The 27,702-nt window shown below is 38.7% G+C and overlaps 1 protein-coding gene across 2 annotated transcripts in view; it reads right to left on the bottom strand.

Moving 5' to 3' along the window:
• The window catches only part of FIG4 (FIG4 phosphoinositide 5-phosphatase), a 128,975-nt gene that overhangs the window by 45,415 nt on the left and 55,858 nt on the right, over positions 1-27,702 (bottom strand). Inside the window, exons 15-21 of one of the 2 annotated variants that reach the window (XM_058566477.1) lie at positions 27,346-27,512; positions 16,665-16,803; positions 10,098-10,156; positions 8,706-8,853; positions 5,576-5,659; positions 3,604-3,799; positions 2,510-2,592 (exon numbers count right to left, since the gene is read on the bottom strand). In XM_058566477.1, coding sequence (XP_058422460.1) covers positions 2,510-2,592; positions 3,604-3,799; positions 5,576-5,659; positions 8,706-8,853; positions 10,098-10,156; positions 16,665-16,803; positions 27,346-27,512 — 876 coding nt within the window. The remainder of the gene's footprint in view (positions 1-2,509; positions 2,593-3,603; positions 3,800-5,575; positions 5,660-8,705; positions 8,854-10,097; positions 10,157-16,664; positions 16,804-27,345; positions 27,513-27,702) is intronic. The other variant, XR_009223544.1, reaches the window with a different exon arrangement.

Consider the following 27,702-nt stretch of genomic DNA (forward strand, 5'->3'; position numbering starts at 1 on the left):
CTTTTATCTTCAGCAAGTGAATATTTTTGATCCATTTTTTGGGAAGAATGTCATATAATACCTAATGTTTGTACAGAACTTTAAAATGCCCAAATCATATGCACAATCACTGTCAGAATTAAAAAAAGAGATTTGGCAGGGGTCTGAGGTTTTGAGAAAGTAAGCAGAAAACTTCCAGGTGTGGTCAAGAAAGCAAACCGAAGATATGAGAAAAGATGGGGGCAAAGGAAGGTATAGGGAACAGGGCTCAGAAATGAGAACAAAACTTCAAAACCGAGAAACGCGCAGGAGTTGAACGGTGGTTGAGGCCCAGTGTAGGAAGAGCAGGCAGAGAGCAGGAACCTGAAGGACAAGCTGCGGAAGCCAGTTCCGGCTGCATCGCTTCCCTCCCCACGCTGTGTGTGGTAGTCCAGGCGGGAGCCGTGACAGGCAAGCCAGGCCAGCGCACAGTCTTTACACGCACAAACTTTGGCAGGTACCAGCCGACTGGGTGCAGCAATGCAGTGGGACAGGGCACCTGCCAATTTAGGGCAGAACTACATGGGCTCTCGCCCTGCCCTTGAGGCTCTGCCCTCTGGATCAGAGGAGGCACTAAGAGCCCTAGGGCCTGGCTGGGGCCAGAGGGGGTACCAGTCAGTCCCTGAACATCCTTGGCCAACCCCTGGCACAGCTACCCCCCAGATACTGACAGAGAGCAGCTTCCTCTGCCTACAGCAATGCCCATGACAGATGGAGAGGGGAGATGTCCCTACTGCCAGTAGGGACAGTCTGCTCATAGGATGGGGCTATTCACAGAGAGGGAAGAGATGGCCAGGCCCCCTGCTTCTCCCCTTCTCCCCAGGTCTGCATCACAAGCACGGGCAGCTGACATTATCCAGAGGACTGCACAGTCGAAAATCTCAAGATACCCAAGAACCACAGGCTAGGTCTCCTAGACAAGTCACCGAATGGCTCTTTCCGTGCTCTTAGCCTAGAAAGAGGGATAATAATATCTTTTCAATCTACTACACAGTTGTCTAAGGAACAAATAAAACACTGTAAAGTGTCACACTAATCAAAGGAAGAGGTGTTGTTTTTCAGCATATCAAACCCAGAATCTTATTCCAGGACATGGATTCCTTCTTCTCCTGTGGTAATCCCTTCCCTACAGGCCCCTGCATCCTTCTTAGACTGTTTCCCGGGGATGCTGTGGCTCAACAAAGCTGAATCTCACTCCCCAAGAAGGGAGAAATGCAAGTGGGCCTCAGAGGCAGTCTGAGCTAAAAAGCCTCCAGGTGAAAGTCATGCTTAAAGCAAGAGACATTTTCTTTCTGCTTAATTAACGTGAGCCAAAATTTCAGTACCCGACATGTACACTCAGCGTTCTCTGCAATAAAAAGTCATATTATTCAGTCACTAACCCCAAACAATTCGTTCCTCCAGACCATGTTACTTACAAAGGGCCACTTCTGCTACCGAAGAGTTTAGCTGCACTGTGGTGACAGCTGTGAGGAATAAGTGACTGCATGTCTGTGTGCCCAGGAGTGAGAAGGGTGTGGCTGTGTTCTGAATGACTAAATTAGCTTCTGGTAAGACAGCGATGCGGAGTCACCTCAGTGCTTTTGCAGTCAAGAAATACTGTGCATTTTTATATTTTACATTTATATAGCAGATCTCACTAGTTTGAAGTAAAAAGCTGACAATATCCAGTTCGATGGATTCTACAAATGAAATACTCTCCTTAAAAAAGAACGGAAGATCATTGCTCATTTATATTATAGTTTACATAAGCCAAACTTATATGAAGGAAGTGGGACGGTGTTCACATGCAATAATCAAGTCTTCTCAATGCATGTATTAGGCTGGTTACAGCATGTTTACAGTGGTCTCGTCAGGTTCTTGAGGATTTCTAGGTGAGGGATTCTTTTGAGAATCTGATAACTATGTATGAATCTCCTCAGAAAAACATACATAGACACAAAATTATGTATATAATTTTAAGGAATGCCTTTTGGTGGATCCTCTCCTTTCAGCTAGATCTACCTAATAAAGGTCTAGAACATTCTGAATTGGCACCATTATATCACTGCTTGCTTTTTCCTCCTTAGCCACCACTCCCATCAGCACTCCCGAGCTAACACGAACGCAAGGTCCTCAGTCATCAATATCCCAGGTTCATTTTTTAAGAAAATATCTGATCTGGAGGATTGTTAATGCAGGAATGCAGGAATGCAGGAATGTATTTGTATTTCAGTTTGCAGCTTATATATGGACAGTGAAAATATATGTATGCATCATAAATTTTTATCTTTGAGGGGCACTGAGAGTCTCAGGCAGGAGGCCCTTTAACTCCATATATAAATCAATGTTTCAGAATTTGAACTCTTAAATACTACTACTATACTCAAAGCGGAATTCATTTCCTTCTGTATTGTTGACTATTCTCATTTTTTAAAAGTTATGCTAGCTATAAGTTACTGTAATAATACATGTGTATTTTTTTCTTAACCTCTACATGGAAGTAGTTTACCTTGAATAAATGGAGAGATCTTCTTCCGAGAGGCCATCCGAGAGGTTAATTCCATATACCTCTTTCATGGGCTGGACCACATTCTGGGGTTAAAAAAGAAGGAATCAAGAATAATTTTTAGACATCTAGCATATTAATTATTTTCAAAGATGAAGAAAATGAACCTGTGAATTTTTCCACAAAAGCAATCACAATGTCTCTTCAATCTATTCATTAAACTTCTCAGTTAATGGTTTTTTAAAAATCTGATTTCATTACCACTAAAAATAGTTTGTTTTGGGGTAAAAAAATGTTAAATAATTACTAGTTGCTTTCGTATAATGCTGGACTAGGCAAACTTTTTCTGCAAAGGGTCAGAGTAAACATTTTAGGTTCTCTGGGTCATACTGTCTCTGTTGCAACTACTCGACTCTGCAAAAGCAGCCATAGACACTATGTAAAGAAACAGGCATGGCTGGGTTCCAATAAAACTTTATTGACACAAACAGACAGCAGGCTGGATTTAGCAAATCAATTGTGGTTTGCCAACTCCTGGAATGATGGATTCAGTTCTTATATTATCACATTTTATTTGCCATATCTACCTCTAATGGCTTTTGGCTATTTCTAGAAATCAAACTTCCCCAAAGCTAGATTTGCTTCTTTTGTAGTTTACTTCCCTTTTATTTTCCCTTAATATATTGGCAATGTCAAAATGAACAGGATGAATTTCCCACTGGGGCTATGCAAAGATCGTGAGGCCCAGGTCAAACCCTACTTTCCAACAATGTGCTGAGCAAGGGAATAAACGGACCTCAAGTGGATGGGCTGCTCAAAGAGGAACAGGATTCTCTTAAAAATTCTGAAGTGATAAGAAATTCACTCTTATACATGGGAGCAAAAATACCGACTTCATTTAAAAATGAAACCATTTCAATAACATCTATGCTAAATTTAGTATTCATCTCTGCAGTGTCTCAAACACCACACATTAGAATGGTGCGAGGGAGGTAATGTGACCTTTTCTTGCTCTCAGCCTTTTAACTGAAAGTAGAATTTTAGAGATCATTTTCCAGAGCCCCATGCTGGACCACACAAGCTCCTCTCCCCCACACCTCGGTCACTTTGGCACTGTCTCCCGTGTCGCTCATCTTCACTGGAGTGGAGCGCTGAGACACAGAGCCCTCCTCTTCCCGGTCAGTCCCAGAGTCATCCTCAGAGCTGCTGGACACAGCCTCCTCGCTGGGGGGTGGCGGGGCGCTGGCTGCCGTTTTCCTCTGTAGTACTGCTTCTTCTCTATTGCTTTTGTTTCTTTAAAAAGATGAATGTGGATGCAAAGCATCTTTAAACTGAACCCTCAACACTCACTATGCATCATTCCGTCCCAAAGCCTTAGTCCTAGTGAAGCATAAGAAAATGACTGTGAGAAACTAGTTTCTGGGTTCAAGTTGTGCTAAAGGGAAAACCTTAACATTTTAACCATGTACATGTACTGACCTTATATGAATTTAACCCCCGTTATAAATTCAGAAAATAAACCAGTATGTGTGTGTAAACCAGTGCAGAAACGTCTTCTCACCACTTGGTTACTGTGCCTTCCTTTGGTAACTGATATCAATATTTTCAAAATTTATGGTACAATAATGGAAGCCTATATGTTTGAGATATTAGTAAAATTACTTATAACTTATAAAAGCTTCAAGAAAAGGTCAACAGCCAAATCCACATATATTTCCTTCCCTCCTATGATTTTTATCAATCACAGTATCAGCTGATAATTTGGACCAAGGTAATGAGCAACTGATGAACATAAACTAAATTTTAAAATTACATTATTAGTAAATAATTATATTTGCTGGACATTCCTTCCAAGAGTAGGGAATAGATGGAAAAAAAAAAACAGAAAAAACCCCACACTTCAAAAAATATTTACTTTTGTTTTAGTTCCAAATTTGAGAGTAGTAAAAATATTGTTTTTTTTAATTTAGAAAATATTTTATAGTAATCCTTTTGGCTTTTATGAAAAATATTTAATATTTCACTGTTATAAAAAAATTCTCTACAGGAGACTTAAAATACCATAATATTCTGAAATGTTCTAGGAAAGGAAAATGCAATACTATTTGGCCATGTGTTAGATATTATAGAAAATAAATTAGTTTCTGACTTTCTGCAACTAAAAATTAAAGTTGATAGCATTTCTGTGCTATACTCTAATATAGCTGGTCATTTTCATATTTGTCCCAGGAACTCCTTGATTTCCAAACTCCTGAGGACATCCTTTCTTTTAAATTCGTTACATCTGGTCCAGGGCTTAACATGCAGCTATTTAAGGCCACATATTTAAGCCACAGAAATGGTGTATCTGGAAAATAGTAATATATATCCCACTGTATAAATCACATGCAGCTAGAATCCAATTAGGACCCCATACACACTCCCAAATACAATTATGACTAAGTATCTACAGTCTGGCCAAAGTCTAGAAGAAATTTTATTACTGGGATTATTCAGGTCAGTGGCAGTAACAGAGATTCTTATGCTAGAACACAACACATTTCACTACAGTCTCTAAGATGTAAACGTGGTTTGCCTTCTTCCTCATATTATTGGATATAATAAAATAACAGTCTTCCCCAAAACAACGTTACAGTAATATATAGAAAATATATTAATTTCTCTACCTGAATATATTTGCTTTAAAGTTTCCTCAGGATGCCAACAAAAAATAAATACAACGAATATAAATCCTTACCTAAGTATTTGATAATGTGAGAAACAAAGGATGCTGAGCTATTTATAGGACCTAACACATAATATCTGCTACCTGTCTTTATGCCAGCTGTGATATTCCTAATTTAAAATAATAAAATGCACTGTGTTGCTGAAATTCCCATAAATTCTACTTTCAATTTTGAACACTTTAGTGATCACAGTGCTATAAATAAACTATCTGTATATGCAATAAATGGACTATGCCCCAAACTATGTGACTTGAAGTTATTAGTTTTGGGGGGAAATTATATTGCAAGGGCTATATTATTTTACACAAATTGTTACAATTTCATTCTATATGCAAATCCTTACCCCAATACTGATTTTCCAGTTTCATCTGGTTTACGTACAGTAAATGGACTTGGATCAATGCCAACGGTCTTAGGCATAAAGTCGCTGAAGAAATGGAAAAAAAAAATTTCATATGAATCAGTGTCCATCCAGATGATATTGGCTTCCATTCAATGCACATTCTTACACTATTTCTTCTTAGCCCTCGGAGCTACATATATTGTGAGTCAAATGTTCAGGGGTGCTCCAGTGATCAGGGCCATAAAACCCCATGAACCACCGGCACCAGGTTAACTTCAATGTTATCAGTCTTCACTGTGAATTTTCTTTACGGTTATGAGGGCCAGTAGTTTTGAATTCAAGATTTTGTTTACTGGAACAGAGCTGATATCTGAATTACTGCTAGGATGTAAACCCTCTGGTTATGTATCATAATTAGTTTTCAGGTAAAATTAAACTCATAAAAACCAATGGTAAAACACTAGGCCGCTCAGTTTTATGGACGATGTTTTGATTACACTATACCACCTCAGGAGGCTGACATAAGGATCAAAAACAGCGGTCTGAAGTGTCAACAGCTACCTCATTAGGCTGAGCTTAATTCATTAAAGCACTGTTGGAACACTTGAAATAGAAACTTTTAATTTACCACTTACTAAGATAAGCTGAATCCACTTCCCCACTGTGCAAGGCCTACCTTACCACTACCGCTGAAGCCAGACCAAGCTCCTTAGTAGACGCCAAAAAGGCAACGGTTGCATGATTTATGCTGATAAGACTTATGGCCCTGGCAAGGATACTGCTCCAAGGGTGACTCGATGTTAGATTTTTTGAAGGAAAAGAAAGTAACGTTGAATCTGACTCAAAATGCCTATTTAACGGTTTTGAAAATGTCATTTTTATTTATTTTTTCTTGTGAGGAAGATCCGCCCTGAGCCAACATCTGCCAATCCTCCTCTTTTTGCTGAGGAAGACTGGCCCTGGGCTAACATCCATGCCCATCTTCCTTCACTTTATATGGGACGCCGCCACAGCATGGCTTGACAAGTGGTGCGTCGGTGCGTGCCCGGGATCCGAACCGGCGAACCCCGGGCCACCGCAGTGGAGCATACGCACTTAACCGCACCAGGCTGGCCCCGAAAATGTCATTTTTAAAATATAAGTGGTTTAATTTTTCCTTCTTTCTTTTTGAACATAGACAATTGATCCTCATTATTTGTGGACTCCATATTTGAGAATTTGTTTACTCACTAAAATTTATTTGTAACCCCCAAATCAACACTCAGAGCTTTCATGACCACTGGCAGATGTGTACAAGTGCACAACAGTGAAAAACTGGAGTAATCCAACGCTCACGTTCCCAGCTGAGGCAGAACAAGGTGACACTCTGCCTTCTTGTTTTAGTTCTCATACTGTCAACAAGTGTCCTTTTCACAGTCTATTTAGTGCCATGTTTTTCACATTTGGGTGCTTTTTGTTGGTGATCTCGCTGTCTAAAATGGCCCCCAAGCACAGTGCTGAAGCTGTCTAGTGTTTCTAAGCACAAGAAAGTTCTGTGTAACAGAAAAAACATGTGTGTTAGGGAAGCTTCATTCAGGCATGAGTTATAGTATTGTGAGTTCAATGTTAATGCATTGACAATATACATTAAATAAGGTATCTTTAAATAGAAACACATAAAACAAGATTATGTATTGATTGGTTGACAAAAATGTTGTGACCAGAGGCTCACAGGAACCTAACTCTGTACTTCCCCTAGAGCAACAGTTGAAAATTCAGTGTTTGCAGGAACTTTATAGAACATAACTCCTGCAAATAAAGAAAATAAACTGTACATCTGTATGTACACATATATGTACCATCACTCATCGTCTGCTGAGTTGAAAAATTCTGGAAATGACAACAATCTTACAGTTAAAACTGCTAAACTTGAACAAGTTTAACAGAAAACCAAACAGGTAAAAATTCCAAACTTTATATTTGAAACTGAAGCAAAATGCAGAGTGATTTTTAGGAAACAAAACCATAAAATATTTCTGCATGTACCACATTAAGTTTACGCATACATATATCACATTTGAAGAAAATGTAAAAGACAAAAATGTAAACCTTATTAGAAAACATAATAATCAAGAAGTGATTTGCTTTGCCTAATTTTCTCATCATAGTCCTATCATTTTCTCAAAGGCCCCACCAAACTCTAAAAGAGACACAGAAAAATGAAGTACAGTCATGTGCCACATAACATTTCGGTCAACGATGGACCGCATATACGATAGTGGCCCCTAAGATTAGTACCATAGAGCCTACGTGTGTAGTAGGCTATACCATCTAGGTTTGTGTAAGTACACTCTATGATGTTCACACATTGATGAAATTGCCTGAAGGCACATCTCTCAGAATGTGTCCCCGTCGTTAAGCGATGCGTGCCTGTAGGTTCAAAGGTGACAGACCAGGATGGAGACAGTCTGGAAACAATGTCACGAGTTACGAAAGAAAGGATGAAGGATATATACCCTGAAAAAAATTAATATTGCCTCCTCAAATATCTGGAGTGCTGTCATATAGAAGAGGAACTAGCTTGTCGTGTGCCTAATAAAAATAGTAGTATAATGATAGCCACCATTTATTAGTTACTCACCTGTGTCAGGTTACTACATTAGGCACTTGGCATGTATGTGTACATATGTGTGTGTGGGGGGGGGGGTGTGTGTCACACACATTTCTATCTATATGAAATGAAGAGACTGAGACTCAGATAAGTTGGATAATTTTCTCAAGGTCACACAGGTAGGCAGTAGCTGGTCTAAGATTCACATCCTGGCCTTTCTAGTACCAAAGACTACGCTTGTTTCTTTTTTTATACTTTATGTAACTCTAAAAAATTGAGTTTATTCCAAATGACAAACTAGGACCAGTGAGAGGCAGATTTCAACTTATCAAAGAGCAGAAATTAATTGCAGTTGTCTAACAATAGAAGGGACTGCCTCCTGAAGTAGTGGGCTCCCAAATGCAGGAGGTATTCAGAGCCTGCACAACCACCTGCTAGCAGGCTTGCAGAATGAATTTCTAGTAAGGTAAGACATATCTACATAAACTAGAAAAACTATAGTTCCCAAATCCTTACAGTATCAGAGTACCCACAACATACCGTGCTGAACTCGTCATGGCCAAGCAAAAGGTATCATCAAAACTGCTCAGTTCGTAGGGTCGAAAGAATTCGTTGTGGATGTCAATCTCCTCTTCGTATTTGTGAAATTTCTTCACTATCAACTTCTTTAAGTTTGCAGCACAGATAACTAAGTGAGATACTGCCTGTTACTCTTAAAGTCTTTAGATTACATCTAGCAAACATTTCTGTAATATCCTGTGTTCACAGAGAGCGCACTGAACAAGGTTCCACTTACACACTTGGAAAAGAGCCGAGATATGTGCACAGAAAATACAATGCAAAGTTGAGTGTGACAAGCTCTAAGGAGGGCCTCTAGAAGTCCAGGTGGGAGTGGGGACTTATTTTAGAAATCAGATTACTCAGCTCTTTAAATTCCTTTTTACTCAAATAAATACCTTTTGCCTTCTAGATAAAAATTGTGCAGCTATTTCACTAATTTTTCTTTATACTTCAAATCCTGTTTATGGCCACTGTTAGTTAGACTGTTAAAGTCCTTTCCTTTCTCCCAGAAAAACCAAACATTCCTAACAATATGAGTTATGATTTTGCCCAGAATTTTAAGATCACAGATACTTCTTTAAAATTAGTTAATAATTTATTAATAACTAAAAATTATTTGCAATCTTCCTACTTCATGGCCTTCAACCCCCAAAGCTGGGATGGTTAGTCATTACTAGATGGAGTCCTCAACTGGAACGTTCCAGACTGGCAGTAGGTCTAACTTAGTATCCTTTCACAAATGGGAAAACGGGCTTGTTCCAGGTCAGAGAATCAGTAACAGAATCAAGACTAAGCTCTATTTAAAACGGGGCAATTATTTAAATTGGGAAACATCATTCTAAAGTATTGTACATTTGAGGGTATTCTTTAATATAAAAATTTTCCTGCCATTCTGACAAATTAATAAAATTTCATTTAAACTTTAATGAATAAAATGCACTTTTACATACACATCTGTACCTTTTTTCATTGTTTAGATATAGGAAAAGTTTTTATTTCTCCTTGTAAATGGGTCTTCACTTTCTCCACATTCCCCTCAAATATCAAGAAATATAATCGGTACTAATTTAAAATGATGAACTAATACATTATATCCACTAAATATTTGAGGGACACACCTCATAACTGTAAGATACAATACAAGTGTGTTGCCTACTTCGATAAAAGAAGTATGATACGATCCCTGCCCTTTAAAAAGTTGTCTCAGTTGTTACAATCTCCTATTTGTCATAACAGCAATATAATACTGAGTAGCCATTCATTTTTTTCCTAATAAAATATTATACGCAAAGAATTTAATGCTTCAAGCTCATTTAGGAATAATCCAAAAATACGTTAGTATAAAAACTAAAAGAGAAATAGTGTACCTACCCTCATCATAAGGAAGTGGTAAATGTTTTATTACCTCTGGTGTCCACCAGTAAGTATAACTGTAAAATTAAAAAAAAAAAAAATGATAAGATGGACCAAATGTAAACGTTGGTTTTCTACAATTCATTGGATAAAAGGGGTTGTATGGTCTATAGAAAGATGCTGCCTCGTATTTCAAAGTTAATTTTTTTTCTTTTTAAAACATGTTTGTGAAGGTTTTGGCATAGTAGGTCTTCAACATGTTAATTTCTTTCCCCATCCCTTTCTTGTTTCAACTATGTCACAGATCTACAAAAATGCCATGAATACATCTGAGAGTCAAGATGCTCTGATGTTACTTCCTTTTAGCTAAAAAAGATTTAGGTATACTAAGCCAGCCTCTATGAGCTGCTGTTTACTTCTCCGCAGGGACGGTGCCCACATTACTCTGCCACCCAGTGAGCCATGGGCCCTTGACCCAAGTCCTACAAACCAGGATTCTCTTGTACGTAGTTATCTGAGAGTTAAATTACTTTTTCTACTCTGCTCTATGTGTATGGGTCTGTGTGTGTAGTTATTTAAAACAGTTAAGTAAAATCATTAAGTGAATGGATAGTCCTGAAGAACAAGCTCCCTTAGAAAACAGTGCAGGCTCTATTAATCTTTAACTGTAAATATTCACTGCTTGACTACAGAGGCCAGTCAGAGTAAAGGAGGGAATTTCAATCATCTGGATTCTTGCTAGAAAACTCATTTGCTTTGAGCAGAGAATCTCAAAGAATCCTAAACTGCCTTCTCTTTGAATACTGAATTTAACTTTAAATCAAATTCTGATGAAAGGGATATTTAGGGGGAAAATGCTATATTAAAGTTCATGTGAGCTAGGAAGGGGAATGATGTGAGATGGTATATCAAAATTTTTTTAAAACACAGATTTTCAAAAAGTTCAGAAAGAAGAGCCTATGGCCAAAAATGCTAAAATGAGAATTTTAAATAAATGAGAGGCTTTCTAAAAATACAATGCTGACATTACACTCTTGAATAATCCCAATTATGAAGAATGGGGAGTATCTAAATGAAATTGGCAACATAGAGAACTCTCCTAGAGATACCAAGCAGAATCCATAACCAAGGCTGATGAAAAAAAGGAACACAAAGCCTAATAAACTGAGGGGCGGCGGTGCCTATGACAACAGGAAAGCCTTCTAAAGTTCTGCTTGAGACCAGTGCTTATACTCTAGACCAATGCCTCTCAAAATTCAACACACACGAATCACTCGGGGATCTTGTTAAAAGGCAGATTCTGATTCAACAGGTGAGGCCTGAGACTCTGTATTTATGACTAGTTCCCTGATGATACCAAAGGGGCTGCTCCTGAGACAGCTTTGTGTATAGCAAGGCTCTAGAGCACGAAAAGAACAGAAATGGAGGAAGTCTGCTGCTTGTGGAGAATTCATTCAGTCTTTCAACATTTATTAAGCACTTACTGTGTACCAGACACTGCTCTGTGTGTTAGAAATGCCATGTTAAAAATAATGACAGAGAAAGGAGAGCTACTTAATTCCAGTATTGCTTCTGTCTTCACCAGCCATGATAAGCTTCATGCTGGAAAGAGAAAAACACAAGGTAAGAAGGAATTGTACACAGCCCAAGAGATGGAAGGAAGCAGTGGAGCATCTCGAAAAGCATTCAAGAGTCTCGGTAGAGTTGAGATTAATAATCTTAAGGAATGTGAAGAATGGAACTTACACTGGAAATGGGCAAATGCAGTCTTGATGCTCAAAAGTGAGAAGCTGACAGATTCCAAAATCTATACATCGATGTCAGTCTAAGCAAGACAACAGGTTGCGAGTAACCTAAAAAGATGACTGGTGACTTCTAAGAATCCACACATACTCATGAAAACAAGCCACACCAGGCTAATCTCAGTTTCTTTTCTGATAGGAGAATCAGACTGTCAGATAAAGGGAATGACAAAGACATGAGCTAATTGTTTAAGAGGGGTAGGGTGTGTGTGTGTGTATGTTTGTGCACGCGTGCACAACAATGGGTGTGAGTTCTATTTTGTGATGAACTAACCTTGGCAGAGGAGGAAAGCAGAGAAAGTATCAGCTATTATATGAGGAATTTCCTAAAGAGTGTTGCTCACAATTAGCTTACTTAGGAAAAAGAAGTAAACATTTTAAAGAACATGTTTTAACTCAGAATGTACCATATGGAGAAAAAGAAGTAAGAGAGAATCTTATATTAGTGATTTGAGACCAGGCCATAAATTTTTTTTGAATATTACTAAACTATATTTCCCGAAGCAAGATAAAGCAACTTAACAATACTTTTTTAAAAGTCCAACTCCTCTGAGTGGGTCTCAGAAGCAAAGAAGCCCATAAGAAATATCTGCCCTGGGGAAGATGAGCTGAGACGGATGGAGGATGAGAGCATCTAAGAGGACTAAGCCTGGGACAGGGGCATCTTCATCACCTCCACCACCACGTGCATTTATTCAGAGGAAGAACATCTGCACCAGGAAAGAAACTTGCTTTGGGACCAGGAATCAGAGGACAGGAGATTGCAAATTGGTGCACACAATACCTAGTAAGTCAGCTTCTTTTCTCTTTTTCAGTCCCTAGTATTAAGAGTGCTCAATTCCATTGGCTCACAGAGGATGGTTAGGGAAATTAAAAAAGACTCTTAATTCCCCTGGCTAACTGGGGAGCCCTCTGAAATAAGATACATGGACTTTAGCAAAGCAAATGATATTTGCGAACAAGATAGAGAAATGTAGGCAGAATGACAGTATAGTTAATTGACGACCGTATAGTAAGCTATAGCTGTTTAAATGACTCCAACCAAAATCACAAGACAATGTTAGGTGGAAGGAGTCATCTGGTGGTATCGCACAGGGCTCTGCCGTTTACCCGATTCCGTTCAACGTTTTTCATCAAAAACTTGCCTTAGGATCAAGATGGCCAGTTGATTAAATCTGAAGAAGCTACAAAGCTAAGGTAATAGTTAATAAAAAGGATACACATTTAAATATTTTTTGGAAGCAGGCAAAGCATATATGAGCATGACAAGAATGCTTGAATGAGCATGACAAGAATGGTACAGATAAGGCATGGTAGAAGGACATGTTGAAAAGACTTGAGAGTTCTAACAAATGGGAAGCTCAAAGAGTTAACATTATGATGGCATTGCTGAAAACAGCTGATGTAATCTTATACTATTTCATGATAAAAACAGAGTATCCAGGACAAGGGGAGTAATGGTCCCAAAATAACTGGCACAAATCAGACCAAACTCTATTATTGCACCCAGGTCTGGGTACCACAGTTTACAAAGGACATTGACATCAACTGGAATACAAACAGAGGAGAGCATTCTGAACGCTCAAGAGACTTGAAACCACAGTGTATGAGGAACACCTGAAGAATGTGGGGCTATTTAACCTGGAGAAAAGATTTTGCGAATGTGTGAACTTGTCTTCAAATATTTAAAAGACTATCAAGGAAATTATGTTCTGAAGGTCTCAGTGGGTTGAACTAAGAAGAGTAGGTAAAGTTATAGAGACGAGGATCTCAGCGTGATACAAGGAAGAACTGTGTAAGTGAGCTGTCTGAAAACAACCGCCTTCTCAACCAGACACGTCCTGGTTGACGAACCAGGGCCAGTCAAGCACAGACCAGGCGACCTCTCCCTGGGAGACACCGAGCAAACTCACATATCAGACAGGGAGTAGAGCCAGGAAACCTCCCAACTCTGAGTCAATGAAATAATTAACGCTTAATATCTAAAAACACCTTGGTGACATTATAAACACTGATTCAATAAATGGCGTCTTGGATGATGTATGCCATATTAACCTAATCCAGAACAAAGCTTCAATTAGTGGTTCTGAGCAGATGAATAATTGTGGGATTTTGAGTAACAGAAGTAGTTACCTCAAGAGGACCTGGTTTGGATTAACTCTAGGCAGAGCTAGGCTTGCTCTTATCATTCAATAAAAATATTATTTCATAATAAATCATTGGTAAACACAGTATAAAATACAGGATGGTCACCAAGTCTGGAAACACAAGCAAATACATAAGTGTTTATTGGTATTACATTATAATAAGTGATAAAATAATATTACCTAAGCTTCCAGATTTTATGGCCATTCTGTATGATTTTTATTAAATGTTACAACTAGGGAACATAATCGTCTTCAAGATTAATAACAGTACTAACATCTATCGGACTTACAATGTGATAAGCATTTATATTATCTCATTTATATTTTCTGATTCTCAGAAAAACCTACAAGTTAGATACTATTATTATCTGTATGTTACTGATGTGGAAACTGAGAATTAGAGCAGCGATGTGACTTTTCCACAATCACACAGATATTAACTGGAGGCAGTCTCTCCAGAGCCTGGCTGCTTCGGGACTGTGTTCATTCTGTGTCAGACCCAGTACTAAGTCCTGCCACACACTTTCTCATTTAATCCTTAGAAAGACCCTGTGAGGCGTGCATAGTCATCTCTGTTTTATAGATGAGCAAATGAGATTTCCAGAGGTTAAGTAACAGGTTTAAGGTCACACAGTTGCAGAAATTCCAATGCAGCTCTACCCGAGCCTGAAGTCCACGCTCTCGTCCTGGCTAAACCGTCTCTAGCTAAACCGTTCATCTCCTCTGAGATTCCTAATACTGATTTAACTGTCATCAAAATAACCAGCATAGGCGGGTGACACTAGAAAGTCCAAAACAAAATGCTGAAATTTATCTTACAGTATTTACGAGTACTATTTATGAGCAGTATCAACTGTTGATACCATAAACCAATTTTTGGAATTTTGATATTCTGGAGAAAAAAAAAACGAAAACAAGAGACCAAATCAACTGAGCGAGCCATATTATCTACTTTGATAAAACTTTATTTTCAGTGGCGGGCTTGTAGCTGATTCTTGCTGAGTCATCTAACTAGCTGAATAATCTCAGTCAAGACACATTCTCTCTGTACCTCAGTTTCCTTTTTTTTACAGAAAATGGGGATGTAACACCAGCTTCCTTTTATTCCCACAAATAAGCTCCAACACTGCTTGCCCTGGTTATGTAACTCAAGGTGAGCAAGTGGTCTAATTTATGCTTGTAATATTCTAGCTAATTTCTGCAGTACAAAATCGAGTTTTGGTTGTTCCCAAGTTGTGTCTTAATAGCTTCAATCCTTTAAGGTAACATAAAATTTCAGAAAATCAACCACATTTACCCATAGTCAATTGCATCGCCAAAGCTAAATATAGGCATTTCCATTCATCTCTCACCAAATAAACATAATTAGTTCCAAATATTTTGTCAGCAAAAATTCACATATGCAATCATTTATTAATATTAAATTTAACGTAAAAACCAGCAGTGCTCCATTTATAGGGAAAGTAAGCTTAAGCATTAAGTTGGTTATTCCAATAATATGGACTTTTAAGAACAAATTTGAGAAATATATAAACTCTGACTCTTCCCTAATGTTTTAAATATTGCTGAAGTAACACAGAATTTGGTAACAGCTGTAACATCAGCACTTGCTAATTCACCAGTTGTTTGCGGTCTGTTCACACAATTAACAGACTGGCAATGACCCCTGTAGTGTTTGGGAGGCAATGTTGCACAAAATAAGGGCTCTATCAAACTGATGCTGAGAAAGAAGAGCATTATGAGAGAACCTGACATTATAGGCTTTTGAGTAGAATGGACCAGGCTCCAACCTTGTATATGTGAAAACTTTTGCTCATGTGGAAAATTGATTATATCAGTACACGACTCCTCAATTAAAAACAAGGAAGAGTCTTCTCACGAAATCCTCTCTATGACTCTGTGAGGGGTGTCCCATCATTTACATTTTGCAGATGAGGAAAGTGAGGCTTAGAGAGGTTAAATAACTAGCCCAAGGTCACACAACTGCAGAGATTCCACCTCAAGTCTACCTGACCCTGGGGCCCACACTACAAGGCGTCCTATTAAAACACCTCAGGTAAACAGTTCATTTCTTCTGAGAATACTAATACCAATTTAACTGTCCTCAAAATAACCTATACTGGCGAACGACTTTAGAAAGCCCAAATTGAGTGGTAGGGGTGACAGGAGTGGTATCTGCCACTAGAATCACTGCTCTCGTTTCCTGTCTTTACCAGTGTCACTGAGAGTTCGTTGTGCTTCCTGAAGGAAAGAACATCGGGATTCCAAAGTGATGCTGCTTAGACACCACACGTGAAAAACCAAAGATTGGCTCCTTAAAGGTTAGAGTTTTTTTGAGTTCCATGTTTGTAGGAAGGCACTCAAAAGTGATGTTGATAGTTTGCGTTAGTGGAGCTACAACTTACATTCAATGATGAAGTTCTGAAACTTTATATCTTATGGAAAATGCAAAACACCACTTGTTAATGACAATTTCCCAAACCTACTATCAGGACATCAACAATCCTAAATTCCTCATCGCAAACTCAGTAAGACTGATGACTTTAGCCTATGTGATTATTTCTCAAAAAGAAAAGTATCTGATATTCAAAGTAATATCAAATTGAATTTACACAGTAGACTAGGAAGAAAAATACCTTCTTCTTGTTGGTAAAAGTCTCATGGTATTTTTATGATGCAAATAAAAATCTGTTGGGAGTTCCCAGAGATGAGGTTTCCCTTCAGTGGGGTGGAAAACTCCCAGGAAGAGATTGATGGAATCTTGTCTATCAGCATCTAAAAAGCAAAAATATGTCTTTCAGAAAATCCATTACCGACATATACAACTTACGAGAATGTTTTCTCAGGAGGATAAGGGTACAACTGAGATTTCATAGAACAAACCTCTGCAAATAATAGTATTTATGCTTCAAAAGTCATACACATACACAAAATCTAAAACAGTCACCAAGATTTTGAGCAGAATTGAAATCTTCCTTCAAAATGCTTTCTTTTCGCTCCATACCTTTCATGATATAGAGGATAGCAAACATAAACTGCTTCTTAAATTTTGAGAGACTCTCAAAAATCTTTAAGAACTGCCATAATACCATAGTGATTTTATTTTTAGAATAAAAACATATTCTCACCATTTGTTAGTTTACCTGAGACAAATACATCCTTGCTTTATTGGAAAGACAAGCAGAAACATCATAGACCTAATTCTTACCCATATTCTGTTGCACAACCTTGAACAAGTTGGTTTGCATAGTTTCCACTTTTAATCCTTGAAAAGATATCCTTCATTTCTTTAGCACAGACGACGTTTACAGCATTTTCTGACCCCCTCAGCTGTGGGCCTAGACCATTCGCTTTGTGTTTCATAATGAAGGCAGAGTGAGCACACAGATAATAGCTTCATTCTGACCATTCAACCACTCCAAAATTACTATCTATATAGTGTATTTTCTCTTCCTTTTCTAATTATATTTTGGTAAGAATGATGATAAGCCCTGAAGTGGTCTCATGAACCACCCTTTCCATTCATTCTGCACTGTTTCCTCCCTAGCATCCTTCATTTTTTTCCCTCATTTCCTTCTTTCCATTCTTGTCTCAGAGCCCTATATATTCAAGTTTGGGGCAGACATCCACAATATAAATAATAAGCTCTTTCTGAAAATGAGAAATGAGCATGGAACTAAAAAGATAGCACAGTAGAAATGACTCCTTTTGAAACAAGGTAACGTTATCATAAAATCAATTTTCTTTCAACAGCTATAGTGAACACAGATATATCTGAAATTAGCCACACTGTTCTCATTGGGATATTTGGTCATTTTGGCAACAGCAATAAATGAAATATGGTACATCAGACATGTATTCTAGTTTTTAGTATTTTGACAGGAAGCATTCCATTCAAACAGTACTTACCTTTCAGGCTAAGAGTAATACAGAAAAGGGATGTGTTTACGTGCTGAATATACTTGGGGCCTTTTTCGCCATTTGTTGAGAGAAAACGTCAACTATTAAATGAGGCAAATGTTACCGCCCCAATTTGCACCCTCTTTGCACAATACAAAAGTTAACATACTGCTTTTATAATAATTACATTCTTTATGCTTCTCGAATAGCCTTAATGGTACTTATTAATTCATACTATGTAGTACCTCAAAATATCTTAATACTCTCTGGAGAAGCTTTTTTTAAGGAGTTTCTTTCATCCTTTAAACCTAATAGTAGCTTCCTTTAATTTTCAGCAAGTATAAAATGTGAGATGTGAGAAACATAACCAAATCAAGGACATTCCTTCAAAGGATCATAATGAAGTATTCTTGAATATATTGCTATTATTATAACTTAAAATATATCTATGGTGTTTATAGTTGCCTACCAAGCTTGGACTATAAGGCCAACCCCAATGAGCCTGAGGATCTTTTCCTGCTACTTCTGACTGCAAATAAGGCAATCACCCTCAGGAAGATAGTAGTACTTTGGATATGGACAAGAACTTAACAGAGAACAGGTTCTCTGTAGTTGTGAATAACAAGAGGGCAAAATGATTACCTACTTTTGTACTCAATCACATTTTAAAGGAAAAAAGAATATGCACCATTCAAACTCCATCCAAACAGTTAAACACTAACCAGTTTTATTATGCACTATATTTAAATAGACCAGGCTTAAATATAATGATTCTCTTTAATTAGCCAAAAAAATTTCTTTTGAAACTAGAATACTTGTTATTCTAATACTAAATTAAGTTTGTGATAAAGTGGCCTCTAAAAGCAGCAATGGAAAGGAAAATTATTCAATAAATAGTACAGTTTAACTACTAGGAGGAAGGGGACAGTGAAATTAGATCCCTACCTCACACTATACACTGAAATAAATGCCAATTAAACGTAAGAAAAACAAAGATCATCACCCTGAGAGAAAAAGAGAAACATGTAATTTTCAAAAGAAACAGAAATAGACAATGAACATACAAAAATTCAAATTTACTAGTTATCAAACAAAGGCAAATTGAAGCAATATACCATTTTCTACCTATTAAACTGGCAAATACTTTTCAAAATGGGCTCTCCTATACTCTGCTGAGGGAGCATTGACTGCCATATCCTTTCTGTAAGGTAATTTGGCTATATATATATTTTAAAAGGCCCTGAAAATAACTATACTCTCTGATCTAATAAATATGCTTTTGGAATTTTCATAAGAAAAGATCAAAGATATGCACAGTGTACGTTCAAAGATGTTTGTTTAAAAGAAACCTAAATGCACAATAACAACACATAACAATTACAGTGCTTCTAAAGGACAGACTGCCACAAGGCTACTAAAAATCATGTTCTGGAAGAATATTTAAGGTCATAAAGATTACTCACATTATCTAAAAGGGCAAAAGCAGAATATAAACTACGTGTATAGTAAAACTAGACGAATCATGTTCTCTTAAATATGAACAAGTAGCTATCTTTGGAAGGTAAGGATTATACGATTTATGTGTGAGTTATTCCATACTTGCTATAATTAACATATATTACTTTCATAATTGAAAAAAAACCACCATTCATTCATTCATCCAAGAACCTGTTATGTCCCACACTAAGGATAGAGTACAGGTTTCCCCTGCTACCTGAAAGTAGAGTGTTCCTATAAAACCTTTCATAAGCCAAAATGGTGTAAAGCCAAAAAGCAATTACCATTAATTTATACGGGAAAAATTTTTGAGCATTCCCAGACCCCAAAAAACAACCCACCAAGATAAATCAAGATACAGCACGGATGCTCAGAGACTCAGTTCAAAGCTCTGGTAGCTTGATGCGGAGATGCTTAGTTCCTAGAGGAGGAACTAGGAACTCTCCTGCTTGGGGTGTGCACTGCCTCCAGAAGGGCTCACTGCAAAACAAACGCTGAATGCTATTTTCGCTTTTCCTCTTTTTTTGGAAAAGTGAAAATCCTCTGTGGATTTCTTTCGGTTAGCGAAAACAGGTACTAATGTAGGCCCTTTATAAAAGCAAAGTTGTATAAAGGGAACTTTCGGAGAGCGGGGGAAACCTGTCATATTCAAGACTGACTCTGGCTTAAGTGCAATGGGAAGCCCGGGAAGGGTTTTTAAAGAGGGGAGTGATGTGATCTCATTTAAGTTTTGAAAAGATCACTCTGGTTGCTGTGAAGAGCAAGAGCAGAAGTGAGGACGAAAAGAGATGACTCAGGAGCCACTGCGTTGCTCAGGTAAGAGGTACCAGTTTGTTTGCATTATCGTGGTAGCAGTGAGGATGAAAACAGCAGAAGGACTGGGGATGTATTCTGGAAGTAGAGCCAATAAGATGTGCTGATAGATGGGACTGAGAGGGATAAGGAAAATAGAGGAATCAAGGATGATTCCTAGGTTTCTGAACTGAGCAATGAAGTGCTGAGGTGGAAAAAAGAGGGGGAGCAACAGGGCTGAGAGGGAGTCAAGAGTTTCTGTCTCAGAAATGACTAGTTTGAGATTCTTATTAGATATCTGTGGGAGGGAGAAATTTGGCCCCCATGACCTTTCCTCCCTAGTGTCGTATCCATGAATATTTTATATTACATGGCAAAAGGGACTTTGTAGATGTAATTGAGGTTGCTAACCACTGACTTCAAGATAGGGAAATTATCCTCCATTACCTGGGTGGGCCTGCTGTAATCACATGAATCCTTTAAAGGCAGAAGAGGAAAGTAGCAGAGAAGGCAGAAAGGGAAGGCAGAGAGATTTGAAGCACAAGAATTGCTGCCTTTGAAGATGGAGTGGGCCACAAGGCAGGGAATGCAAGCAGCCTCTAGGGGCTAAGAACGGCCTTCAGCCAACAGCCAGCAAGGACACAGGGACATCAGTCCTATAACTGCATGGGATTCTGCCAACAACCTGAATGATCCTGGAAGCTTCCAGACAAGAGCCCAAGTCGGCCAACATTCTAACTTCATTTTGATTTCATTTGACTTCATTGCCTTCATTTTAACTTCAGCCTTGTGAGAGTCTAAGCAGAGAACATAGCTAAGTAATGTGGTGCCCAGATTTCCAAGCAAAAGAAATTGTGAGATAATAAACGGGTGTTGTTTTACGCCACTAAGTTTGCGGTAATTTGTTACAGCACCTATAGAAAACTAACATAATACTCGAGAGGAGACGCTAAGTAGGCATTTGGATAAATGAGCCTTGAGTGGTGAAGTCAAGGTTAGAGATATAGATTTGAGAGTCAAATGCATGGTACTTAAAAGCTGGATGAGATACCCCTAAGGCAAAAGTGTAGAAAGAGAAGAGGAGGGTTTAGAAATAGGGCAGGAGAAGTCAACAGGGAGACAGTGAGATATCATGGAGGTGAGTTTCAAGAGAGAAGGAGTGGGCAACTGTGACAAAAGCTGCTGGGAGGCTGAGGAAGGAAAGGGGCCACTGGTTTGGCAACGTGGAGACTGTTGGCGATTTCCACAAGCACAGTTTTAGTGGCATGATAGGGCAGATGCCCAGTGAAGCCGGTGGAGAGAACACAATACAAGAGAGGAAACAGGCCCGCAGATAACTCTCTCAGGAGGTTTTGCTTAGGAGAACAGAGAAATAGGACGGTAGCTGGGGGGGATGTGGGATTAAGGATAGAAAGAAACGTCAAATGGAAAACACCAAGGTGTGCTTTTATGCTAATGGAAATGAGGCAGTAGAAAGGGAGAAAATGATGATGTACAGCAGTGAGCGTATAATTATAGGGGAAAGCAAGAAGGGGTGGGATTCAGAGCACAGTGGAGGGGGTGGCCCAAGATGGGCAGGGGCGCGCCAACCACTGTAATATAATACAAGGTAGAAACTATGGGTGCAGATAAGGACAAGCTCTGCATTTGGTGGTAGAAGGAGTTCACCCCCAATGACTTATTTTCTCAATGAAGTGAAGCAGGGGCATGAGCTGAGATTGGGCTGTTGCAGGTTTAAGGAGAGAGGACGAAGTATGAGATGGTCATTTTGGAGAGTGGGAGGATGAACATACAGGGAAATGTAGTAGGACTGTCAGGCTGCGTTGAGCGTCCTCTGGAGAACTGCAGTCAGTTTAAACTGAGAGCAATAAGTTGGAACTTTTTCTCTTGCCATGTTTAACTGCTTTAGTTGCAGGAGAGGTGGATAGCTGGGTTTTAACCAGAGTTATTAATGTGATTTAAAATGTTATTAAAAGAAAACATTTTTCCAATTGTATTCTTTATCCTATAGCCAAGTACAGCTTATTCACTCTAAACCTGCTGTTAGCAGGATGCTAGATTTTAGAAGGATGTTGGATGTTAGAAGGATGACCTTAGAAGGCTTGAGAAACTAAAAGTGATCAGCAGGCTCCCTTGCATGTCCCTTTTTCGGCGGTGAGCAGAAGGGAAAAGTAAGGGTTCCATTACCTCATAGCATTATCATATGCTGGGTGATGCCATCTCTACCCTATTTTCTGTAATCATTGCTTTTTGTGCATGGTGAGCTTGGAAGTCTTTACACTGTGAGCTTTTTTTTTTTTAAAAATGCATGCATACAGGCTCACTACATTTAAATTACACGTGTGTATGTATGCATGCATGCATGTATGTATACAGCAGCAGATCTATTCATTGCTGTAGGTATTCCATCTTTTTTTTTCTTATAATAGGATTTAAATTCAACAAGCTTCAGAAAGAAAATTCAGGCTTACCAAAATGTAAATGTAAGAAAAAAAAAATTAGAAAGAGCTTAACAAGGTCCTTAAGGGAATTATAATTATAAAGTTCATTCTAACATCCAAAGGGAGTATGTAGGTACCTATTCTTTCCTTGTTGGCATCCTCCCATTGCCTATATAATGTTAGAATGTTATATAATGTTAGAAACCAAAAGACACTTCTTAGAGACAAACCCCAGAGCATGCTAATATGTGAAGAAGCCTCAAGAACAGTTTTAAAATAAGCCTGAAAGGGGGTCAGGTGGGTTGCCCATATAGCATCAATCTGTCTATAGGAACCAAGGATAAAATTCCTAACAACCTAATTTCAAGTATCTTCCTGCCCACTCCAGAGGAATAACATGAGGAGACTAAGTTTTACAAAGTTATCTTGAGTGCTTTAAAGAAAATGGTTCTATAAATATATTATCATTATATAACATCCATTATAATTTAAAAATAAGTTGTACACCCCAATGACACCATGCTTCTCAAAATAAAGAAGTCTGTTTTAGCCACATTATTCATAAAATAATTCCTTTCATAGTAGTTCCTCTTTCAGTTGTGCATAATTTTGCTCTACCTTTCCATTATGTGCACGTTACTTATTCATGACCATCTTCTATCTTTTAATAGTTCACCTTTCCCTCTTAATCATGTACAGCTACACATTCATTCTCTCTGTCCTCTAGTCGTATTGAAAAACACATTACGTGGTCCTTAAGTGTCAATAATGACTCCCATTACAGGGACAGCAATGACAGGAGAAGGGCAAAAGAGTGGATGATGCTTTCCATCAGGACAGTTTTAAACCTTTTTCATGGTAACACACACCCCGAGGGATCTGTTCTTGTTGGCACACAACTTACACAACTGTTATAAGTTGAATTGTGTCCCCCAAAAACATAACGTTGAAGTCTTAAGCCCCAATACCTGGGAATATAACCTTATTTGGAAATCAAGTCTTTGCAGATATAATAAGGTTAAGATGCAGTCACACTGGAGTAGGGCGGGCCCTTAATCCAATAAAACTGGTGTGTTTATAAGAAGAGAGAGACACACAGGGAGGAGAACACCATGAAGATGTGACGCGAGGGGAGAATGTCACGTGACACCAGAGGCAGAAATTAAAGTACTGCAGTTGCAGGCCAAGGATCACCAAAAAACCATCAGAAGCTAAGAGGCAAGTAAGGATCCCCCCCTGGAGCCTTCAGAGGGAGCACCACCCTGCTGACACCTTGATTCCTGACTTCTAGCTTCCAGAACTGTGAAACAATACATTTCTGTTGTATTAAGCCACTCAGCTTGCGGTACCTTGTTACAGAAGCCATAGGAGACTAGTACAACAATGAAGCACACCAGTGAGAATGCCTGTAGAGAGATAACCTTAGAACTGTTCCAATTCATAAAAACAAGTGAAACTATTTGCTATTTTTAGTGTTTTTAGCTATTGATAATAATTAATTACTTGCAACATGTGCTGCAGTCAACTGGAAGACATTAATACATATTAATATCTTCACTGGGAACCATAGTAGTAGGTATAATAAAGGATGATGGGAATATTTTAATATTTTTGCTTTAGAAATCTAGAATTTAAACTTATGCCACTGGCCTGAATTTCTAAATTCTATTTTCCTAACTCAATTTTGTTCAGATTAATATACTTTGATTTTTAATTCCTAAATATAGTTCAAGGAGTCATACATACAGAGGAATGTCTAAATACTCTTAAGGTCTATAGTGGACTCTGATTTATATTATACATTGATCTTACCCAGAGTAGTACAATGGGCATAATTCTCAGTGAATTCAAAAGAAATGATCTGAGCAGCCCAAGAGCATTACTGATAGGCTGCATGTTATTAAGCTGACATAGTTAGATTTACTAATTTTTTAATTCAGGGAAATGGGGGAGTTGGGGGGGGCATAGGTAATAAATTAACTCATATATTTATTAATTCATTCCACAAATATTTAGTGTGCCATAAGCAAGGCATTAGGGACATCATCGTGAACGAGCTGCTCAGGAAGCTCTTGGGTCTCATGGTGGGGTGTGGGGAGGGGACACACAACACAACTGATTGCATAGTTAATGATTTAAGTGCAACTGTGCCAAGTGCTACAAAGGTACAGAATGCCACAAGAACAAAAACTGGAGGACCTTCCTTAGGGAAGTGAAAGAAGAGTGAGCCTTAAAGGCGGGCTAGGAATTACCTAGGGGGAAGGCTGCAGTCGTGTGTTCCAGTGGGTGGAACAAGAGCCTGTGGCAGAAGAAGCCTAGCTTATTCAGGAAACTCTGAGAAGGTCAGGATGCCTGGAGAGCAGTGATGGAGGATGGGAATGGTGTGAAGGCAGGATGGCAAGGTAGGCAGGGCCAGACCATGCAGGACCTCTAGGTCGGTCTTGCACTTCCCTCCCATACCCACCAGGCCAACCAGTTTCTGACTCCTCCATCGCATGTGAACAGAGAAGGTCTTAGTCGATGTGGTCGACTCCAAAGTGGCCCCATGCTACCCAGCTCCTGGTATTCACACCTTAGTGTAATATCCCCTACATTAATCCCCATTTATGTAATCTTATTTGGAAATACAGTCTTTCGCAGATATAATCAAGTTAGGAAGATTAGGGTAGACCCTAATCCAATATGATTGGTGTCCTTATGGGAAGAGGGAATTTGGTGTAACAGACATAGACACATGACAGAAAAAGGCCATGTGACAATGGAAGCAGAGACTGAAGTGCTGCACTTGCAAGCCAAGGAACACCAAGAATTGTTGGCAAACTACCAGAAGCTACGAAGAAGCAAGTAAAGATTCTCCCCTACGGGTTTCAGAGGGAGCCTGGCCCTGCTGATGACTTGATTTTGAACTTCTAGCTTCCAGAACTGTGAGATAATAAGTTTCTATTGTTTTAAGTCACCTAGTGTGTGCTATTTTGCTACAGCAGCCCTAAGAAATGGATACAGATTTCCCGTGTGTGTGGATGGGACCAATGATTTGCTTCTGAGTAACAGGATATGGCAAAGTGATGGGATGTCACTCCCATGATTACATTATGTTATGTAAGATTTTTGTCTTGCTAGCAGTCTCATTCTAGAGACTCTCTTTCCCTTGCTGGCTATGAAGAAGCAAGCTACTATGAGTCCTACAAGGAACAAGTCCACAAGGAACTTCAAGGAGTTGAATTCCACCAACTGACACATGAGTGGGGAAGTAGATCCTTCCCTAGTCAGGCCTCCAGATGATATCACAGCCTGGCTGACATCTTGATTACAGCTTTGTGAGACACTATGCAGAGAACCCAGCTAAGCTGTGCCTGGAATTCTGACCCACAGAAATCATGAGATAATGAATATGTGTTGTTTTAAGCTGCTAAGTTTTTAGTAATTAGTTCACAGCATAGAAAACTAATACATTTGAAGAGTAGCATAGCAATCTGGCTTTGCATTCTCTCTGGGCATTGAAAATGCTGAAAGCTGACTCTTCTGGATGTTTTCATGAATGCTTCAGAGGTTCTCATCACTGGGGACTCTCTTGCAGTTTCTTTGATGGGCACATATATCCTTTCACACTGGGCAGTTTCTTGCAACTCCTTCCTCAAGAATCCAATGATCACCTCCTATTTCCCGCTGCTAGGGTCCCTCTGGCCAGGGTCTAGGCCAACCCCACGCTGGCACCCTCCCCCATGAGGCCTACATCTGGTCACCAGTAAACACTCAGGATCCTCTGCCCAACTGACTTTATGGGTGCAGGCCATTCTCAACATGGCAGCCCTCTCCTCAGCCCGCCCCTCTGCTTCCGCTTTACTACACAACAGTCCAAAGCCAACAGCTCCACGGGGTCCTCCTACAGTAGGACACTATATCAAGCTTGCCCAGAGTCCTGCTGAAGCCCATTCTTGGCTTGAGGTGAAGGAGTAGGGGTGGGTGATAGTCACTGATGGCAATAGGTCACTCCAAAGAATCTCTTTACCAATCTTTCTTCTCCACATTCTGTAAACTTTTTTATCCTTGATCTGGTTCAAGGGCCCAAGACTCACGGAATTAGTCACTAAGACTTCCTTTGTAAATTCTGTGCATGGGTATTTGTCTCAGAGTCACTTTGGTCTGTGATATTTATTGTGTTGGAAATTCCATCAGAATGGAGGCAGGGAAAGTGCCATTTTAACCTCATTACTTTTAGTATTCACAAGTCATAAAATAAGAGGAGTATAATTCAGTGTTAATGTTACTATTAATTTCTAGCTGACATTTTAAAAAATCAGTGATATTTACATTCTTAGACAATTGTCAAGACTGTAAACTCTATTTAAAAATAACTACTCAACACTCTCAAACAAATTTATCTATGTATTGCAAGCAGAAATACAGAAGGAGACAGAAGCCAAGGAATCAAGGTATTTTGAATTGTGTAAAAGCTCCAATTATGGGTGGCAAAATGCAGAAGTGCCCTATTTAAAATAAAAAGTTTATTCATTCATTTATTGAACAAATATTTATTGAGCACTTTCTAAGTGACAGTCTCTGTTTTATTTAAACTTTTAAAATATTTAATTTGATTTTACTTACACAAGTAGCTAAACAAAAAGTGTGTAAGAGGAAAAAAGTACATCAGAATAAGTCTTAGAAATGCCAATTACTCCAGAATTACCTGAAAAAGCATTGCTGTAATATCTAGACAGGGTCTGCATGATGTCTTTGGAGTGCTGGGTCCACGGCGCTATCTTTCTGTAGGTTTTTACACGATGAACAAGCTGAGAACCACCATACTGAAGTGACAGCGTATCCCCATGGTCTTCATAGAGTTCCTCAAATAACCTAAGCCAAAGAAAAACAAACACTAAAGAATTTTACCAAAAGTGTTACACTTTATTCACTTAGCCACAGACTCAAAACAACTCTTTTACTTGATGAATTCCTCTGAGCCTTTCCTTTCAAGTAGACTCTTCAACATCTTGAAGGTAAATGCAAATGCAAAATGCATTATATTTTATAGTAATAGTGTAAT

Source organism: Diceros bicornis, chromosome 23, assembly GCF_020826845.1.
Source record: "Diceros bicornis minor isolate mBicDic1 chromosome 23, mDicBic1.mat.cur, whole genome shotgun sequence".
Classification (NCBI taxonomy): domain Eukaryota; kingdom Metazoa; phylum Chordata; class Mammalia; order Perissodactyla; family Rhinocerotidae; genus Diceros; species Diceros bicornis.